At 36.6% G+C, this 18,591-nt stretch overlaps 1 protein-coding gene across 9 annotated transcripts in view; it reads left to right on the plus strand.

The window, feature by feature from the left end:
* celf4 (CUGBP, Elav-like family member 4) overlaps positions 1 to 18,591 on the plus strand; it is a 100,739-nt gene that overhangs the window by 74,853 nt on the left and 7,295 nt on the right. Inside the window, exons 3-12 of one of the 9 annotated variants that reach the window (XM_082140323.1) lie at positions 2,670 to 2,718; positions 7,867 to 7,995; positions 9,239 to 9,318; positions 9,442 to 9,582; positions 9,777 to 9,915; positions 11,157 to 11,309; positions 11,812 to 11,922; positions 14,453 to 14,515; positions 14,665 to 14,745; positions 16,574 to 16,657. In XM_082140323.1, the coding sequence (XP_081996449.1) occupies positions 2,670 to 2,718; positions 7,867 to 7,995; positions 9,239 to 9,318; positions 9,442 to 9,582; positions 9,777 to 9,915; positions 11,157 to 11,309; positions 11,812 to 11,922; positions 14,453 to 14,515; positions 14,665 to 14,745; positions 16,574 to 16,657 (1,030 nt within the window). Of the gene's footprint in view, positions 1 to 2,669; positions 2,719 to 7,866; positions 7,996 to 9,238; positions 9,319 to 9,441; positions 9,583 to 9,776; positions 9,916 to 11,156; positions 11,310 to 11,811; positions 11,923 to 14,452; positions 14,516 to 14,664; positions 14,746 to 16,573; positions 16,718 to 18,591 lie in introns of all 9 variants that reach the window. The other 8 variants (XM_082140322.1, XM_082140320.1, XM_082140321.1 and 5 more) reach the window with 8 other exon arrangements.

The following is an 18,591-nucleotide window of genomic DNA, read 5'->3' on the forward strand; positions in this document are numbered from 1 at the left end:
AAGTGGCTCGTGAAGCAGATAGTGAGTAAACTGCTGCGGGTGAGCGATAGAGAAGTGGAGTCTGTGTCTTATTTTGGGGGGCAGAGCCCTGTGTCTCCCCAGAGAGCGCTGACGCCATCATGCCAGGATCCGCCACAGTGCACGGGCCCGGTCCTCTCCTCTCGTCTCCTTCCCGCTGGCAGCGTGACAATTGGCATTATTAAAAATTGATTGCCGCAGACCGTTCCATGGCTTACATGTATTATTGAGCCAGAGTCAGTCGGGAATCTGCCACGAGTGAAGGAAGCAGAACGAAACACTTTATGATTGTGAACGTCTTTTAGTGAGATCTCACACACACAGATACACACATTTGCATCCCGGTGCCATTCATACACATAAACACAGGCGTATGCAAATGTGCTTATATAAATGAGGTGTATTGTGCTGAGTTTAGCATGCGTTTCTTTTAATATTTCGTTCTGTATTGCTCTGTGTCTCTGGCTTTTACTGTTGGAAAGCAATAAAAATAAGTCAGTCTATGAAACATTTGCCTTTTCCATTTGCTAAGGTGATTTTATTTTTTTTAAAGCTGCAGTCCGTAGTTTTTCCTCTTTGTCGCCATCTCTGTTCGAAATCTGCAATTGCAGTTATTCGCGGAATTATCAACTTTACGTGCGTTGTGCCTCGGCATGGCACATGTTTTGAGGAGAATGTGTGGTTGTCAGTCACCGCGCTGGTGGTGTGGATACTGTCATTCGCAATCACAGATTCTACTTCTCGGAAGTATGACCAACATAAGAATTTTCACCGTAAAATGTCGTCTGAAGAAGTAAGTAACATCCACTTTTGTTTTGACCAACTAAGGGAAAAAAGCATTGCAGTAAATCGCGCCGATTAAATCTAACGATTGCTTATCATATCACGTCAAACTGTGCAAATTATACTTTATTCTCAAATTGTTAATGTTAACAACATCAGCATTGCGTGACTACATTTAATGCCCTTCCGATATTTATCCTTGTTTTCGCGTGGGTTGCAGTCTCTTCTTTTTCTCCGAAGTCTTTCGTGTTTGTTTCGGGTGAATCTCCAGTTGTCACTGGTGATTGTCGTTTGAACCTTTCTGGATCCGCCATCAAATTGATTTTAATTATATCAAGTGCTGTGAGAAAATGCTATAAATCTCCACCTCCAACACCCTCACACGCAATATAGCCTACTAGCCGAGACTCCTTCTTTATGTGTACAGATGTGACGTAATGACGCAAAGACATGCTTGAATTTCCTGCGGAAATCCACCAGTACCACTGAATTAAAAAACATTATTACAAGCTTACCGTTTAGAATCGAGCTAAACCAAGCAGATAGTTTTGAACACTGGCTGGTTATGTACTTGCTCAAAAATTTATTTTGGATCATTTTTAACCCAAAAAAGCTACTGACTGCAGCTTTAAGTCCATTATTCTCTCAGACAAAGAATATTTTTATATAGTTAATGAATTGCTTCACACCATCTCAAGCTAAATTATATTTTGAGATATTCTGTTGGGAGGAACATTGCAAACCACAATTGCTGCAGCTCACCTGTTATGGTGATTGTATGGCTTCTTTCTTCTTTTTTAAGCATTCAAACTACTTTTCTATTAATAGAAGTTTAAAATAAATGAGATTTACCGGGGTGGATATGTTATCCTTGAGAAATTGTGTCAAGCATAAAAGAACAACAATTTATGAATATTAAATGAGCATAGAACTGAACAACTTTGAACTTGGCTCCTCAAAACTCAAATGATGTCACTTCCTCTTCATTATGTCATTCACGATGAATTATTTCGAGGCAAATGGTAATGGGAAAATCTGAATTCATGGAAAGAAGAATTAATTTTAATAAGAAATAAATTATTAGAAAACTTTTTAATATGCATTTGATTATTTTATGGCAAAATATTTATATCTTTTAGTATTTTTACTTTTTTTTAAAGAATTTCAATGACTATGGGTATGGGTATGTAAAAACCATCACATGAAATAATCTTTTTAAAAGAATAAGTTTATGATTCATTTTGAATTAACATATTAAGAACCCCTTCCTCATCACCCCCAATTTTGGCAAGTGCTGCATACATGAAATGCCCAAAATAAAAAGGTTACTGCTCATAAGTAATTCTGAATAGAAACATAACACACATACATTTAGAAAGCCAACCCTTGAGAGTTTATAGTTCAAGACTCAAAATTAACCAGACTGTTATTAATATTGAGATATATAAGCTCAAACATATTTTGAACTAAAATAATCCAGGATCACCAGTGATCCCTGACAGGTAAGGGGAATAAACAAAACTATAAATCTTAACTATAAAAAAATTAAACTATAAATCTCCACCTCCAACATCCTCACACTCATAGCCTACTAGCCGGGACTCCTCCTTTATGTGTACAGATGTGACGTAATGACGCAAAGACATGCTAAAATTTCCAGCAGAAATCCACACTTACTAGTAGCTTTTTGTGTTTTGGGCATTTCATCCAATGTTATATGAACACAAGTGACTGATACTAACTGCAAATGTGAACACTTCGCTAAAATAGTTTTGTGCTACAAATCTAATGTCTTCTCTTGTCTTTTCCCCTTCTTTCTGTCTGTCCTGTCTTTCCCCCTCCCTCGTTCTTCTCTTTGTGTTGCACAGATGAACAGGCCAATCCAGGTGAAGCCAGCTGACAGTGAGAGCAGGGGAGGTAGATTTCCACTCCTCTTTTTTTCTTCTTCCTTTTCTATTTCTCTCCCCACCTTCATGTCACACTACATCAGTGTCACCATTACCGGTAGATGTCCCCTTCTTAAGAGTCACATATAATGACGCATCTCGATGAGACCTGACAGTCATACAAGGCCCCAGAGGATCTTGGGCCGGCCCTCACACGCCTTACATAAGTGTCGTCACTCCTTTTGTCAGATTGTTGCCCTCCACGGAGGTGCTGGGAGAAACACTTTCCTGAGTTTTACAGTTTTTGATGCACACACAGACACTTTTGTATAGATATGCACTGTTGTAGGAAAGAGTAAAAAATGTCGACAGTTTGTTGAATTTTATAGGTTCTTAAAAGTGTAAATGGAAAAACAAATACATGTTTTATCATATTTAATCTTAGTAATTTTATTTATGGCTCCTCAAAACTCAAATTATGTTATTTCCTCTTATGCCATTTAAAGTGAATTATTTTGAAGCAAACAAAATAATACTAAAAATATTTTGTGGTGTGATGGGAAATACACATTCAGTGAGAGAAGAATTATCGGTGTTAAAATTAATATAATAAGATATAAATTATCAGAAAACTATTTTTAAAATAAATTTGATTATTTGATCATTTTGATTATCGTGGCAATGTATTTTTGTTAGCATTTTTCAATGACTGTGGGTATAGAAATATTATCACACGAAATAATGTTTTTAATAAAAATACATTAATAATAGAATACATTAATTTGTTATGAGTTAATTAATGAGTTCTTTGTTATATTATAGGTTGACTAGAGACTAGATATCAAGTGACTAGAACTCATAAGAACATCAAAAGAACTTAAAAAAGCTCTCCTATGACATAAGAACTTAAAAAGGCTCTCCTATGACATCATAAGAACTTAAAAAGGGTATTTTGAACCATTTTGAAATAGAAAGACTGAAATAGTATTTTCTTGTAAAACTTACTGTTTTATTTACTTTGAATTTATTTTTATTTTTTTTACAATGTAAGAACTTTAAAAGTTCCTTTATGACATCATAAGAACTTCAAAAGGGTATCTTATGACATAACAAGAACTTACATTTCCCCTATGACATACAAACATTTTCTTTTTTTATCCTATATCATATTAGCTTAAAATATTTATAGAATTTAAAATGTTCTGCTTAATGTCATCCGACTGTAAAGCGTGTTCCCTTTCAGTCGGTCACGTTCGATGTAACGTGGGGGTTACATACGTAACTGAGACATTTTTTTAAGTGTGTGTGTGTGTGTGTGTGTGTGTGTGTGTGTGTGTTTGTGTTTGTGTTTGTGTTTGTGTTTGTGTTCATGGGAGTGTGAGATTGAGTTTCTGTGCATTGACAGTGTCTGTGCGTCACTTACAGACAGAGTGGAAGTAGTTTGGTAAGAGATAGCTCGTCTTTTCCTCCTTTTTGGGTCAGGTTTTCCAGATAACCAAGATTGATAGACCCACAGAGAGAACGAGACATACACATGGAGGCACCTCTCCTTCCTTCACAGTCTCTCCTTTCATTTCATGCCATGCGTTCCTTTCTCTAATTGAGAGTGTCTTCCTTTACTCACTCTCGACAGATCAATTGTCTTCATGGTGATGGACAGCTGAATTTATCCCCCTGTTAGCCCTGTAAAAACGCAATATATGTCCCTGCAAAGCCCTCTGATTCCACTGGCAAAACTGATGTGCCGTCCCCAACCGATCCATTCACTAGTCATTTAAAGTGAAACGCCGGGATGGAGAGGGAGAGCTAAAGGTCAAAGTGGGAAAGACAAGGAAAGGAAGTGAGAGACAGAAAGAGACTTGAAAGAGAGTTAAAGAGAAGGCAGGAGTGGTCATAAGAGCGAAATAAGGATGGATATCAGAGAGAATGAAAAGAAACAGTTGGTGACACTGGTTAGAGACACTAAACGAAAGACTTGTTCTTCCAAACAACATAGCTTTTTTCCACACCATCTCACTATTATCTGGAAATGTGTTATTTAAATGAAAATCGAGCATCCCAGCTAACAGAAAATATGTTCTATGAATGTTTTGCTAACATTCCCATTGAAAACGTTATTTCTCGACAATCAAAATGTCCAGTTTAATAAATGTATACAAATGTTTAGGGAGCATTCCATTTTATAATTCTGCAAACATTTTGGGAATGTTACTTTTGAATGTTCTATGAACAAATGCCCAGTTAAAGCATTTCAGAAAAAAACATTCCATGAATGTTGTATTTTTTTGTGCTAACATTTTGAGAACATTATTAAAGACCAGATCATTTTGAACAAACATTCTATTAATGTTACTAATAACGTTTGTTTATAACTTTTAGAGAACCGTGCCAGAACGTTAGCCAAAGTTCTGAGAATGTTCCCTATTAGCTGGGATAATCCAACGCTATCTCACGACCAATTCATACGAATTCGTACGAGTTAGTGCGATTTGTCTAAACCCCAGTGATGGTTAGGTTTAGGGGCGAGATCAGGGGTAGGTCATTCATACGAATTCATACGAATTGGGCAACTCGTAAAATATGTACGATTTAGCAAAAATCGCACGAATTCGTACAAGTGAGGTCGTATGAATTCGTACAAATTAGCCGCCTCGTAAAATACGTGCGAATTGCCACGAGAGCGTGTCTTTTTTTTACATATTTTGGGTATCAGAAATACCCAAAAATACTGGTTTCATTTGTTGTCCAAGGTGAAGAAGGCCTTTTTTTCTTCAAATTCTGTATCCTGGTATAGGCAATACAGGGAGCCTCCTATAGGGGGCAATGCGCAGAGCAGTGGCATGGGGCATCATCCATTTTAAACACGACTTCTCTTCTTTATAGTTAATTTGAGGCAGTTTCTATGGCATTATTTTAACGACAAATGACCCGAGAGCGCATTCATGTAATGTGCGAGCACGACTCTCTCCACTCATAGATGAATTTCCTTCACTCTCGCACAAAACAGGATGCGCACTCTCTAATACACTGGTCTCAGGGCTCCACGCACTGTGCACTCGCGAATCTCCACGTGCTCTCTCTCTCTAGAATTCGTTTCACTCTTAGAATTAATGTTGCCAAAAGATATCAATCATCAGACATCCACGATTGACTGATGAAATAACACAGTGTACCTTTAAATTGTAAAGAATTTAACAATCCATCTTTGTATGTCGAATATGAACAAATGTTCATTGAACAAATTTCATGAGATGGCATTTTCAAGCCAGTTCTCTCGTTATTTATTTTATTATTTAATACTAGGGATGCACGATATATCGGCCACCATATCGGTATCAGCCTATATATGTTCATTTTTAATGTTATCGGCCCAATAAGAAAAATTGGCCGATATATTAAAGCCGATAAATAATGGATTGTTTCCTTCAGTTGAGACACTTCAGATGCGCACTGTTCGCCATGATGGTTTTGAATTGCGTGAAATATGATTGGAAACTCTTAAAAAAGGAAAATATGGTTCAGTGCAACATGTGCAGCACAAGTCTGTCATATAGGCTATATAAAATTATAATGAGAACATTATAATTGTCTGCTTGGGACATGGCTTTTAATGGTGAGACTTTTTTTTGTAACCAGGTTAAAATTATATACAAATTTGGATTTAGATTTATCGGCCAATATATCGGTTATCGGTATCGGCCAAAATGTTCATATCGGTGCATCCCTATTTGATACTTATTTGAGTTAAGTGCTTATTATAGGCTAAACTTTTACTGTGATTGCCTATGTAGTGTGTGTGCTCGTCTTATTCCGCATTTGCGCAGCGCACTTGTAAACATTCTGGACTGGAGATTAGTCTTGTTGACTGGGCAAGGGCACCCTGTCAGAGCATGTTAGTGAGCACCAGGGTGTGGACAAACACATGAACACACACAATAGTGCTCATTAATATCTCTGCTGCACCATCCATCATACTTACACACACACATACATTACACATACACTGTCATGTGTAATGATATAAGAAAGTTTACCTATGCAAACCCACTAGCATTATTAAACAGAACGTTTAGTTGCTTAAAGCACATTTTCTTGTGATTACACTTGAATGCACTACACAAAGGGTCTGAGAAATATATTAAAATAAACAAAATTGCTAAATCATTAGCAAATCATCTTTAAATATATAATTGCTGTGGCAGTGAATCATTGCAATATTGAAAATCCATGGCATTTACAGTACATGGTAAAAATTTAGCTGTGATACCATATCACAAAAGCTATAGAAATAGCTTATTAATGTAATATTAATGTTGTTTTTAAAAAAAAATTATGCTAAACATTTTCTTTTGGGAGCATGTTTCGGGTTAATATATAATAATTTAATTATACTTTTATATTTAGATTCTTTGTTAAAAAACAGTAGAGGTCTATGGTATGTCACTGTTTATATAGCAAGATAAATGTATCCAGTATCCAGTTCAACTCCCTCTGCACCCTATAAATATGTGCCTTGTTTTTTAACTCTGTGCCTTGTCTTGAGTTTAAAACATGCAGCATTGACACTGCAATTACAGCCTAATAAAACCCTGAAACAATACCGCTTTTGTTCTCCTCACGCTGATGTGTAATTCAATAATGTCTACATAATCTGATAAATAAAAGCACAAACAATAAACAAGGACTCCTGAGGTGTCAGAATCGACTAGACGAAAGGTTCTCCACAGATATCTCGTTCATAAACTCATTTCATTAGACAGTAGCACCAACAAGTTTCTTAGTGGATTGCTGGATTTAGACACAGAAAAGATATATTAGGTGGATAAAAAAGGGATTGATTGAGTGAAGGTGTTTGAAGAGCTTCTATTTATTTTAGGACTTTTAATACGTTTTTGCTGCATTTTTTTTTATTGTATTTTTAAATTGCTTTTTTGTTTGCATACAGTACTTAGCTCATGCTTTTTTCTCTTTTTTTTACTATAAGATTCTACCATCTTTAATAATAAAATGCTCTGAAATTATTGCAAATGCTGAGGAGAATGCAAACAGCATTTAAAATAAAGTAAAACTAGAATAAGTGGCCGTGTGGATTTATTGAAATGAGCAGCAATACATCAGATAGATGTGCTTTAGTTGTTGTCCTGTATAATACGTAACGAATTCTTTGTGTTTGTTTCAGAAGACAGAAAACTTTTTGTTGGCATGCTGAATAAGCAGCAATGTGAGGACGACGTGCGGCGCCTTTTTGAGTCCTTCGGATGCATTGAGGAGTGCACCATCCTCAGAGGTCCTGACGGGAACAGTAAAGGTTATTGGGTTCAGTCCAATTCTCTTTTCTCTCTCTCTCTCTCTCTCTCTCTCTCTCTCTCTCTCTCTCTCTCTCTCTCTCTCTCTCTCTCTCTCTCTCTCTCGCTCTCTCTCTCTCTATATATATATATAATGTGTCACTGCTGCATGTTTTAAACTCAAGACAAGGCACAGAGTTTAAAAAAAAAGGCACATATTTATAGGGTGCAGAGGGAATTGAACTGGATACGGCAGTGATTTACATTTATCTAGTTAAACAGTGACATACCATAGACTTCTACTGTTTTTTTTTAAATAATAATACAAATATTATACAATTATTATACATTAACCCAAAACCTGCTCCCAAAAGAAAATGTTTCGTATTTTTTAAATAATAATAATAATTAAAAAAAATTAACTACTTACATTAAGCTATTCCTATAGCTTTTGTGATATGGTATCATGACTAAATTATTATATTTTTATCATATACTGTAAATGCCATGGATTTTCAATATTGAAATGATTCACTGCCACAACATATATATTTTATATGTATTACATACAAGCATTTGTAAGAAAATATGTGACCCTGGACCACAAAACCAGTCACATGGAGCAATTTTATGAAATTGAGATTTATACATCATATGAAAGCTGAACAAATAAGCTTTCAATTGATGTATGGTTTGTTAGGATAGGACAATATTTGGCCAATATACAACTATTTGAAAATCTGGAATCTGAGGGTGCAAAAAAAATTGAAACATTGAGAAAATCGCTTTTAAAGTTGTCCATTTATGTTCACGATTGTGCTGCATTTACTCACAAAAATAAATGTTTTCTATATTTACAGTAGGAAATTTACAAAATATCTTCATGGAACATGATCTTTACTTAACAGCCTAATGATTTTTGGCATAAAAGAAAAAAATCTATACTTTTGACCCATACAATGTTTTGTTGGCTATTGCCACAAATATACCCGTGCTACTTGAGACTGGTTTTGTGATCCAGGGTCACATATTCACTTTTAAAGGTCTGTTAAAAAAAAACTAAAATGTCTGCATATAGTTTTTTGTTGTTTTTTCATTTATACATAATATAAAATACTAATACTAATACAAAAATAACTTTGGAGTTCAAAAAACGGCTTCTTGTCCCAGGACCCAGGTAGAGAAACTCCCAAAAATTAAATATGTTGGTCTAGAAGTGTCTGTAAATGTTGAAGAGGGTGTTTTTGACTGTTTTTCTCTCTTCAGGATGTGCGTTTGTGAAGTATTCCACTCATGCAGAAGCTCAGGCCGCTATTAGTGCTTTACACGGCAGCCAAACTATGCCTGTGAGTGCCAGCACATCTGATCATGCACTTTTGTATCATTAGCACGTTTAAGGCACAAAGCATCCTCAATTGGTGTGTGTGTGTGTGTATGTGTATGTGTGTGTGTGTATGTGTGTGTTTCAGGGCGCTTCTTCCAGCCTGGTGGTGAAGTTTGCAGACACAGATAAGGAACGGACCATTCGACGCATGCAGCAGATGGCCGGTCAGATGGGCATCTTCAATCCGATGGCCCTGCAGTTTGGAGCGTACGGTGCCTATGCACAGGCAAGAGCTCTCTCTCTCTCTCTCTCTCTCTCTCTCTCTCTCATTATAAACTATTTCCAACAAAACTGCAGCATCTCAGTGGAAAAATCTGTCGACTCTAAAGTCTTGTTATACACATTGCTTTTGTCATTATATGATTATGTTATCTTACATATAGTTAAAGTAGCGTGTGTGTGTGGGCTTTTCTCCGTCAGGTTCAGCAGCAGGCAGCGCTGATGGCATCAGTGGGTCAGGGAGGATATCTCAGCCCTATGGCGGCTTTTGCTGCCGCACAGATGCAACACATGGCCACCATCAACGGCATCCCTGGGGCTCCCATGACCCCAACATCAGGTGAGGAAACACACACACACAGGCTTTCCCAGACTAAAGGCCCATTCACACCAAAAACAATAACTATAACCATAACTATAATAGTGTCCACACCAGCAGACGAATCATTCTGTTTATACTAAGCGCACACTGCAGTTATGTCTGTTGCTTTAAATGCTCAAGCTCTTTAAAGTCTGGTGGGTTCTGATTGGCTGTCATCGTTCATCAGCTGGAAAAAATCGTTCTGAAGTGATTTCATTGATATTGTTTCTCTGTGCAGCTGTCATAGTTGTGGTATTGACTCTGCTATTCTTTTATGTTTAGAACGATTTTTAGATCTATATCTGTATTGTTATATTTATCACCGTTGGTGTGAACAGGTCTTAAAGGGGTAGTTCACCCAAAAATGAAAATTCTGTCATTCTTTACTCGCCCTCATGTTGTTCCAAACCTGTGTGAGTTTCTTTCTTCTGCTGAACACAAAAGAAGATATTTTTAAGAATGTTGGTAACCAGACAGTTGATGGACCCCATTGACTTCCATTGTATTTAAATTTTTTTCCATACTGTGGAAGTCCATACTTCCATCAACTGTTGGTTACCCTTATTCTTCAAAAGATCTTCTTTTGTGTTCAGCAGAAGAAAGAAAGTCATACAGGGTGAATGAATAGAGAGTGAGTAAATGATGACAGAATTTTCATTTTTGGGTGAACTTTTCCTTTAAGTCTTTTAATTATTCATGGCTATCATTTATGCATTTTTCCCTTCTTGAGTCATTGTAAAAATGACTTCTTCTTTTTTTTTTCGTGTTTGGTAAGAGCCACAGATGAGATGGTTTATAAGAGCATACTCGGTTCAGAAAAATTGAAACTAATTTATTATTTAAATAAGACATGATTCATTATTATTATATTTATTTAAAACTTAAAACTTAAATCTGATTGAGCTTCAGGCATTTTCAATCAGTGGAATCATCATCATAATGAAATGAAGAATAAATAAATGTAAAATGCAAAAATAAAACTTGTGTTTGAATTAAAATGTAAAATAATAAGGGTGTGTTTTCCACTAATTAAACACAAAAAATAACACATTTTATTTATGTATTATGCACCAATACAACAATACATATAATCAACAGCAATATTTACCTACATATATTTTGCCTAAATATTCTTAAAAACTCTCTATTCCCAGCAAAGCCATTACGTATTTATTATGAATATTTCAAATATTGTCTCCTCTCCTTGGCCCCGCCCCCAGGTGGAAGCACGCCCCCTGGCATCACGGCTCCCACGGTGACCAGCATTCCATCCCCAATCAGTGTGAACGGTTTCACAGGGCTGCCTCCTCCTCAGGCCAACGGACAGGGCCCAGCGGAGGCCATGTTCACCAATGGAATCCATCCTTACCCAGGTACTACACACTCTCATCCACAGATATACAGCAGAATTTTGCCAGATTTTAATAGCGTTGAACCGACTTAAATTATATTTTAAAAAACTCCATAGGCAAACTTTATGGTTACTTTTTGCACCAGTAAAATACATGACTAAGTATAACACTAACATTTTTCATCATCCCTTTCTGACGATTAATGTCAGCTCTGGTTTTGTGAATTACAGTATTTCTTGCAGTATAGTCAAGTTTTATGTTTGCACATAAAGCATTTTACTTATGTGTTTAGGAATATAAGTGTTCTTCTATTTGATGACTCAGCAGTCTTTTATTAAACACAAAAACATGTTATTAAATATGTTTCTCGAAGCTACTTTATCTGAAAAGTGCATGTGGCGTTGTGAAATGGCCAGCGGTCGGCTGTCAGCTGTCACAGTGCGAGTCTGTGTGTGTTGTGGAGTGGTATTCATGTCCAGTGCCACAGAGAAAAGCAAATGCCTGTCTCCCGGCTGTATCCCAGTTTTGCAGGAAGTGGTGTTTAGGGAAGACTCGGAGAAGGGCGGCCTTGGCGTGGCACAGAGAAGTTGTTTTGGGGTTCAGGGAAGCTGCTTCCTGTCGTCTCTCTCAGAAGGTATAGAACTCCCTCAAACGTTAGTGTCGTATTACTGTGTGTGTTTGGTGTGTGTGTGCGTACAGTTTACGGTAGACAGAGGGAGTGAAAGACGTGAGTAGTTTCTTCATGTTTGTTTGGTGTCGTCAGCTTTGTAGAGTGACTTGTTGTTGTAGTGTGGCTATAGTTATATGTGCATGCTTTGTATTTGGCAGACGCTTTCATTTAAAGTGACTCACTCAAGGGCACGGTGGTGTTAGCTCACACCTTCTGGAGTTCAGTCCTACAACCTTTTAGTTACCACTACAAAACAACCTCCATTGAACTGTGTTCCCTTTAAAGGGATAGTTCATAATTTCTAATTATATCATTGTTTTCTCGCCCTCATGTTGTTCACGCTTTTTTATACAAAAAGGCCATATATATCTAAAATAATATATATATATTTCCTTTCCAATTGGAGGAAACTTCATTTTATGAAATAAAGATTAAAACATTTTGATGTAAGAAGTAAAATGCTATAAAAAAGTTTAAAAAAAAGTTTTTTTAATGATTTTAATTTATATGCACCAAAAGAACTATACATATTCACCTACATACATTTCTACTCAAATAATTTTTAAAAAACCCGCTATGCCCATAAAACCACAGGACCAACAACTATCATTGAACCGTGGCCCCCTTAAAGGGATAATTCTCCAAATAATTTTTTTTTATTTCATCATCATCCTCACTTTCATGTTGTTCATGCTGTTTCATTAAACAAAAGAATATGGTGACATGTATGTAACACAAAAATTGTTTTATAATAGTACCTGTATATTATTCATAAAGCTTCCATTTCCACAAAAAAGTCCATTCAGTGAAAAATCAGCCTAGCAACAAAACAAACATTGCAATATTACAGTAATATTAATACTGAAGTTCTCTGAGGTCATTTTCACTAATTTCAATAGTTAAAATACACAATGGTGTTAGTTGCATTTGTATAAAACAAGAGTGTGCCAGTCTACAGTGTGATACGAGAGATGTGAAAGTTGCATTACTTTCAACTACCCAGATAAGCGGTCTGATATATAGCATTGCCATGGACAATGGTGAATATTAGGAAATATATGACGTCTTAATGATGCAATTTACCAATCAGAATCAGGTTTTCCAGAGCAGAGCAATTCACTGAAAATCTAGGCCGTGTTCATTTTCTTTTATATTCATACTTAATTGGAACATGAGAGTGAGTAAATGATGACAGGATGTTCATTTTTGGCTGAATTCTCCTTACTTTTAACTCTTTCCCCACCAGCATTTAAAAAAAGAAGTTGCCAGCCACTGCCAACTTTGTAAAAAATGTTCACAAAAGAGTAATGGCCCCCAGAATATTTTGTTGAATGAATATCTGAACATGCAATATATTTAAAAAAAAAAGTACTGAAAAAAAACATTTTGTTCTAGCACCATGCAATCTTTTTTTCTTTCTTTTTTATCAACACTTGAATGTGAAAAAGCTGATAAAATAGAATTTTTCCCCAAAAAATGCAATGTGCATAAGCCGTGTTTTAATTACTTGTTTCTGCTAATTTTTTGCCTGTGTTTTGACACAGAGATTGTCTGCTCTTTCAGAAGGTGCGTAATAGCGCTCCCTACCGTATAACAGTGAAAACACGGAAAGAAAAAAGGGGAAAAAATTCCGTCAATGGCAGGGAAGTGTCTCAGGGGCCGTTTAAACAACACCATTTTCAACTAAAAACAGAAAACTTTTTATGCATTTTGGCAGTTCATTTACATGACAACGCCATTTCGGGGGTCTGAAAATGCAAGCTTTTGAAAACGGGTATCGTCTCCCAGTGTAAACAACAAAAACGCAAATTTGTGAAAACCGTGATGTCGTGTGCATTTGTATTACATGTTCAGTCTATATGCGCGTAGTTTTTCTTTACAAAGTGACATCGCCAACTACTGGCCTGGCAGCATAATACAGCGTTTTTAGTCATTTTCGCAGATCCATGTGAAAAAGCACCATTTTGAAAAAGTTCTTGTTTACGCGAAAAAGCGAAGTTTTTAGTATAACAATGTCGTGTAAACATTCTCATAAATGTAAGGAAATTCTGCCAATGGCGGGGAAAGAGTTACTCACAAGTCCATTAAATGAGCTCCGAACACATAATCCAGAGCGTGGATGTTGCAGTATTTACCTGTAAGTGTTTTAGCAGCGTTAAGTTACCAGGCTGTAAGTATGTGTATCAGTGTTTAGAACAGGAGCGTCGCGGGCCGGGGCTGAGTTGCCTTTATTACTGTGAAAGCTCTCAGCTGATTGATGTGCCGTGTAGAGCTGTAGATCTATATTGTCCTCCATACACTCTCCGGCTGTCTTTCCAAATCTCGGGCAGCGGAGAAGCTTGGCAGGGTCCCGCGCGAGCGCCACGGCTTAATTGTTTGTGGGTGAACGGTGAGGGGGAGGGAAGTGAGGTAAGCTCATTCCCGGCGCACAGCTCTGCCCGAACACACTCAAATGCACTCAGTGACCCCGGCTCTTGTCTCTCTCTCTCCACAGCTCAGAGTCCCACTGCAGCAGACCCCCTACAGCAGGCCTACGCTGGAGTCCAACAATATGCAGGTCTGTCACTCAAAAGGAGGCTTTTTGTGATTTTCCTGCTTCCAAGTTAATAAAAAGTGCATGCACTGTGTCTACGTGTGCTGGAATAAGAGGTGTGAAGTGTGTGTGTGGGGTTATCTGACACATTGGCGTGTGTGTGTGTGTCTCAGCAGCCTTCCCCGCTGCATATGGACAGATCAGCCAGGCTTTTCCCCAGCCGCCTCCCATCATCCCTCAGCAACAGAGAGAAGGTGAGTCTGTCGCAGCCAGATATGTCACCTGTGAGAGTGAAAGATTCGACGTGGTCACTCTCTGTGACATTTCCCGTAATTGGCTTTTCATAGATGTTCTATTAAAGTGAGATTTTTATATATTGATTGTTATGTGCCGCTTATGCTCCCATTCAAAAGTTTGGTTCCGCACGGATGCATTCAATTAATCAAAAGTGACAGTAATAATATTTAGAATGTTACAAAAGATTTCTATTTCAAATAAATGCCGTTCTTTTGAACTTTCTGTTCATTAAAGTATCATCGAAAAATGTATCCACAAAAAATATTAAACAGCACAAGCGTTTTCGATATTGATAATTATAAATGTTTCTTGAGCACCAAATCAGCATTTTAGAATGATTTCTGAAGGATCATGTGACACTGGTAGGAATATTATATTATATCAATGGATCACATTTCTGGTGTGCTATTGATTATCACAGACAATCATTTTGATTCGTCTCTCACTGTGTGTAAACAAACTGGAAACTGTTTACAGTAAATAGACTTGCCTAGCAGTAAAGAGTTTCGCAAACCCTACAGGACAAGCCAAAATTACAGATCCACAGACATTAAGTTTAAGAAATAGCCTAGAATGTGTTCTTGGCTGACTTTATAAAACATTATACTCAAGATTGTGGTTTCGTCTCCCTCCAGTGGCTGCTATTAAACTATACAGAAACATCTTCAACAACCAGCCATGTTCATGATTTGCCAACTGTAGAGTTTCTCTTCTGTACAGCATGTGTCTGAATGCACATATAGATAAAGTGATTCATTTCTGCAGTTCCCATTATCTCTTATGCATTATAGAATGTTTGTTAATGTTGAAGTTATTAGACAGTGATTTACACAGGTTCTTTTTAGATAATAAACAAAACAAGATTAAGTTCATTCAGTATACAAAAGCGCCCTAGAACACATTACACAACATTTCTAAAGCCTGAGAAATTCTGCATATGAAAGGAAAATAGCAAAAATACCACTTTTTAATTACACATTTGTTCCAGTGGTAAAGAATAGTCGATTGGCATTGATCAAACTCAATAGCTGACCATTTTGATTATATAATTACATATTGCAGACTTATATCTACAAAATAAATTCAGCAATTCATTCACGTTATTTTTAATTGTATATCCTTGCATAGCCAGTATATGCTGCAGTCATTCCCATTGGATGGTGGGCTGCGGTCTAACTGAGCCTTATTTGTCTCAAGAAATTAAAAACTTTATGAATAAGTGTAGTGATTTCATGAAATGTTCAAGGTCAGTCAGGTCTTCTTTCAGCAGAGTAAATCATGATGACAGTGACCCCTGAACTATATTTCTTTGTCAAATCAAGGAGTTTTCTTTACCCTGATGAGAATTTAAAGAAGCCCAAATCTCCAATAATCTTTTGGAAACCAATTTTAGCTCCACTTAGCTGCACTGTTTGTTCATTTAAGGCTCAGTTTGAAGGAAGAGCTAATCTAAAACACCTTTTTAAGAGAGCCTGAAGAACCTGGAAGTGTCAGACCGAGCATTTGTTTGTACACTGTTATTTCATCTATACAACTTATGGAGAGAATTGCTACTTTCAAATGCCAGGGCAACTGCTCAATAAAGAGAAACTGTTTCAATAGTTTCTTCTTTGCCAAGTCTAATTTGCCATTTGTGTCTTTGTTTTGCCTTCTCTCTCTTTATTCCCCTCATTTCCATTTATTCTTTCTGTGCTACCTGCTCTTTTTCTCTCCTGTCTAACCGCTTCTCTAATCTTCTGTATCCCACAATCCTTCTTGTCTTTCTCTCTCTTTCTCTGTCTCCAGGGCCGGAGGGCTGTAACCTGTTTATTTATCACCTTCCTCAGGAGTTTGGGGACGGCGAGCTGATGCAGATGTTCCTGCCTTTCGGTAATGTCATCTCCTCCAAAGTGTTTGTGGATCGGGCGACAAACCAAAGTAAATGCTTTGGTGGGTAAAAATGATAAGACACCTGTGAAGATTATTCTCATTCCTACTCACACTATTAACATTTTTACCTCATTTCTCTACCACAGCGAAGCTTTCGAATAAAGCCGTGTGCACACTGTGTGCTTTTCGCTACTATTTCGCCATCTGAGATACATTTTATGGATTGTAGGGCTAAAATAAGATCGCTTAGTATGACATGTTCACCAAAGGGCGAAATATATCCTTTACGCTCAATATTAGCTTCCAACAAATTTTGATTCTCTAGAACTGACCATCTAAAATGTGGATTTGACCTTGTCTGCAACATATACCAAATATCTTTCAGTATTTGGTGTTCCTTTCAGTCACATTAACATAATGTCCAAAACGCTCTTAGCATTCCAATTGGGGTTAATGCAGTTTTTCATTGTAGATTTGTGTTATTACATGTTTTGTGTGAAAACGGCAATGTAAACTGGTGACACAAGCAAAGTAGTAGCTAATTTGTATATTTTACACTTAAAATGTCACTGAAGTCACATCATTTAATCTAAATCACACGGTGTGCACCTGGCTTAAAACAGAAAAAAAAAAGAATGAATGGAAAATGAAAGGGAAAAAAAGAAGATGTAGTGTAGCATCTTTATGTCTTTAATCAGCGCGGGACATGAGGCTGAAGGAGGAAACTGCGGAAGCGTGTTCGTGTGTCCCGCTTGTGACTAATGTGAACCTCTATATTTTAATTAGCGCTATCTGCAGCTTCACTGGCTCCTTGACTTATCAGAGGCATCCCATGCATGAACAAACACAACGCTATTCGATTTCAACTTAATATAAACGCAGTTAGCAGGAGGTGTTTCGGAGACTCAGACGTGATGATCTGAAATGCTGAGCCAGCTGAAATGATCACAATACCTCAAGACAGAGCGACGTGAGTGAGAAAATAGATGAGGAAATGAGAGGAAATAATTTGTTAACTGGAGTTTTGCTGATTGAAGCTGATTTACACCATCCACCAGAAACGGAAAATATGATAACTACAAAACTATATAATACATAATAATAAATAATGCATTTTTGTCTTAATTCAAGCTACCTTTTTAAGAAGCTACTCTACAAATTAACAAACAACAAATAGCTTCAAGACCCCATAAAATCAAAGCTTTGTTTTAGTCCATGTTTGTTAGCTTCAACACTATCAATATGCTGCTAGCACACTTTGAAAAAATAATAACGATTAATTTTTCACTACACAGATTTTGTTCTATAAAATTGTATTTGTCTCACACAGACTTTCTGCTTAAAAAGGGAATATGTTAACACAGGAGTAAATCCCTACTCAAGCAAGCAGTTTAATATGGTTTTAAAGTATATAACTTATTAAAAACAGCTTATGATATTGTTGCTTGCGTAGTAGAAATACAATTTTCATTCAAATGGCAGTACTTTTGGAGATATCTGAATATTAGCAAGCTAAGATGTTATCAATATTATGGGACCATTCTCCCAAAAGAGAAGATAATAATATTATATAAAATAAATAATATTATAATAAATTACTAAATATATTATAATAAATTATATGTTAGTAATTGACAATTATTCATTAGCAACAGATGGCTTCAAAGCTAACAGACATAAAAAAAAAAAAAAAAACTTATGACTGGAAAAACTGTGCTATTTTGCTCAAAGCTAAACTACTTTCATGCCTCTAAAAAAATTGTTAGTTTTTCTGTATGCTGCATGTTATTAACTCTTTCCCTGCCACTGACGGAAATTACACAATGCTTCTCCGCCATTGAATGAATTTTCCAGCAATCCATGTTCCATGTTATACGTTAAGGGTGCGCTATTACTCATCTTCTGAAAGAGTACAGAATCTCCGGATCCAAATA

Source organism: Leuciscus leuciscus (assembly GCF_965113295.1).
Source record: "Leuciscus leuciscus genome assembly, chromosome: 16".
In the NCBI taxonomy this organism is placed as follows: Eukaryota; Metazoa; Chordata; class Actinopteri; order Cypriniformes; family Leuciscidae; genus Leuciscus; species Leuciscus leuciscus.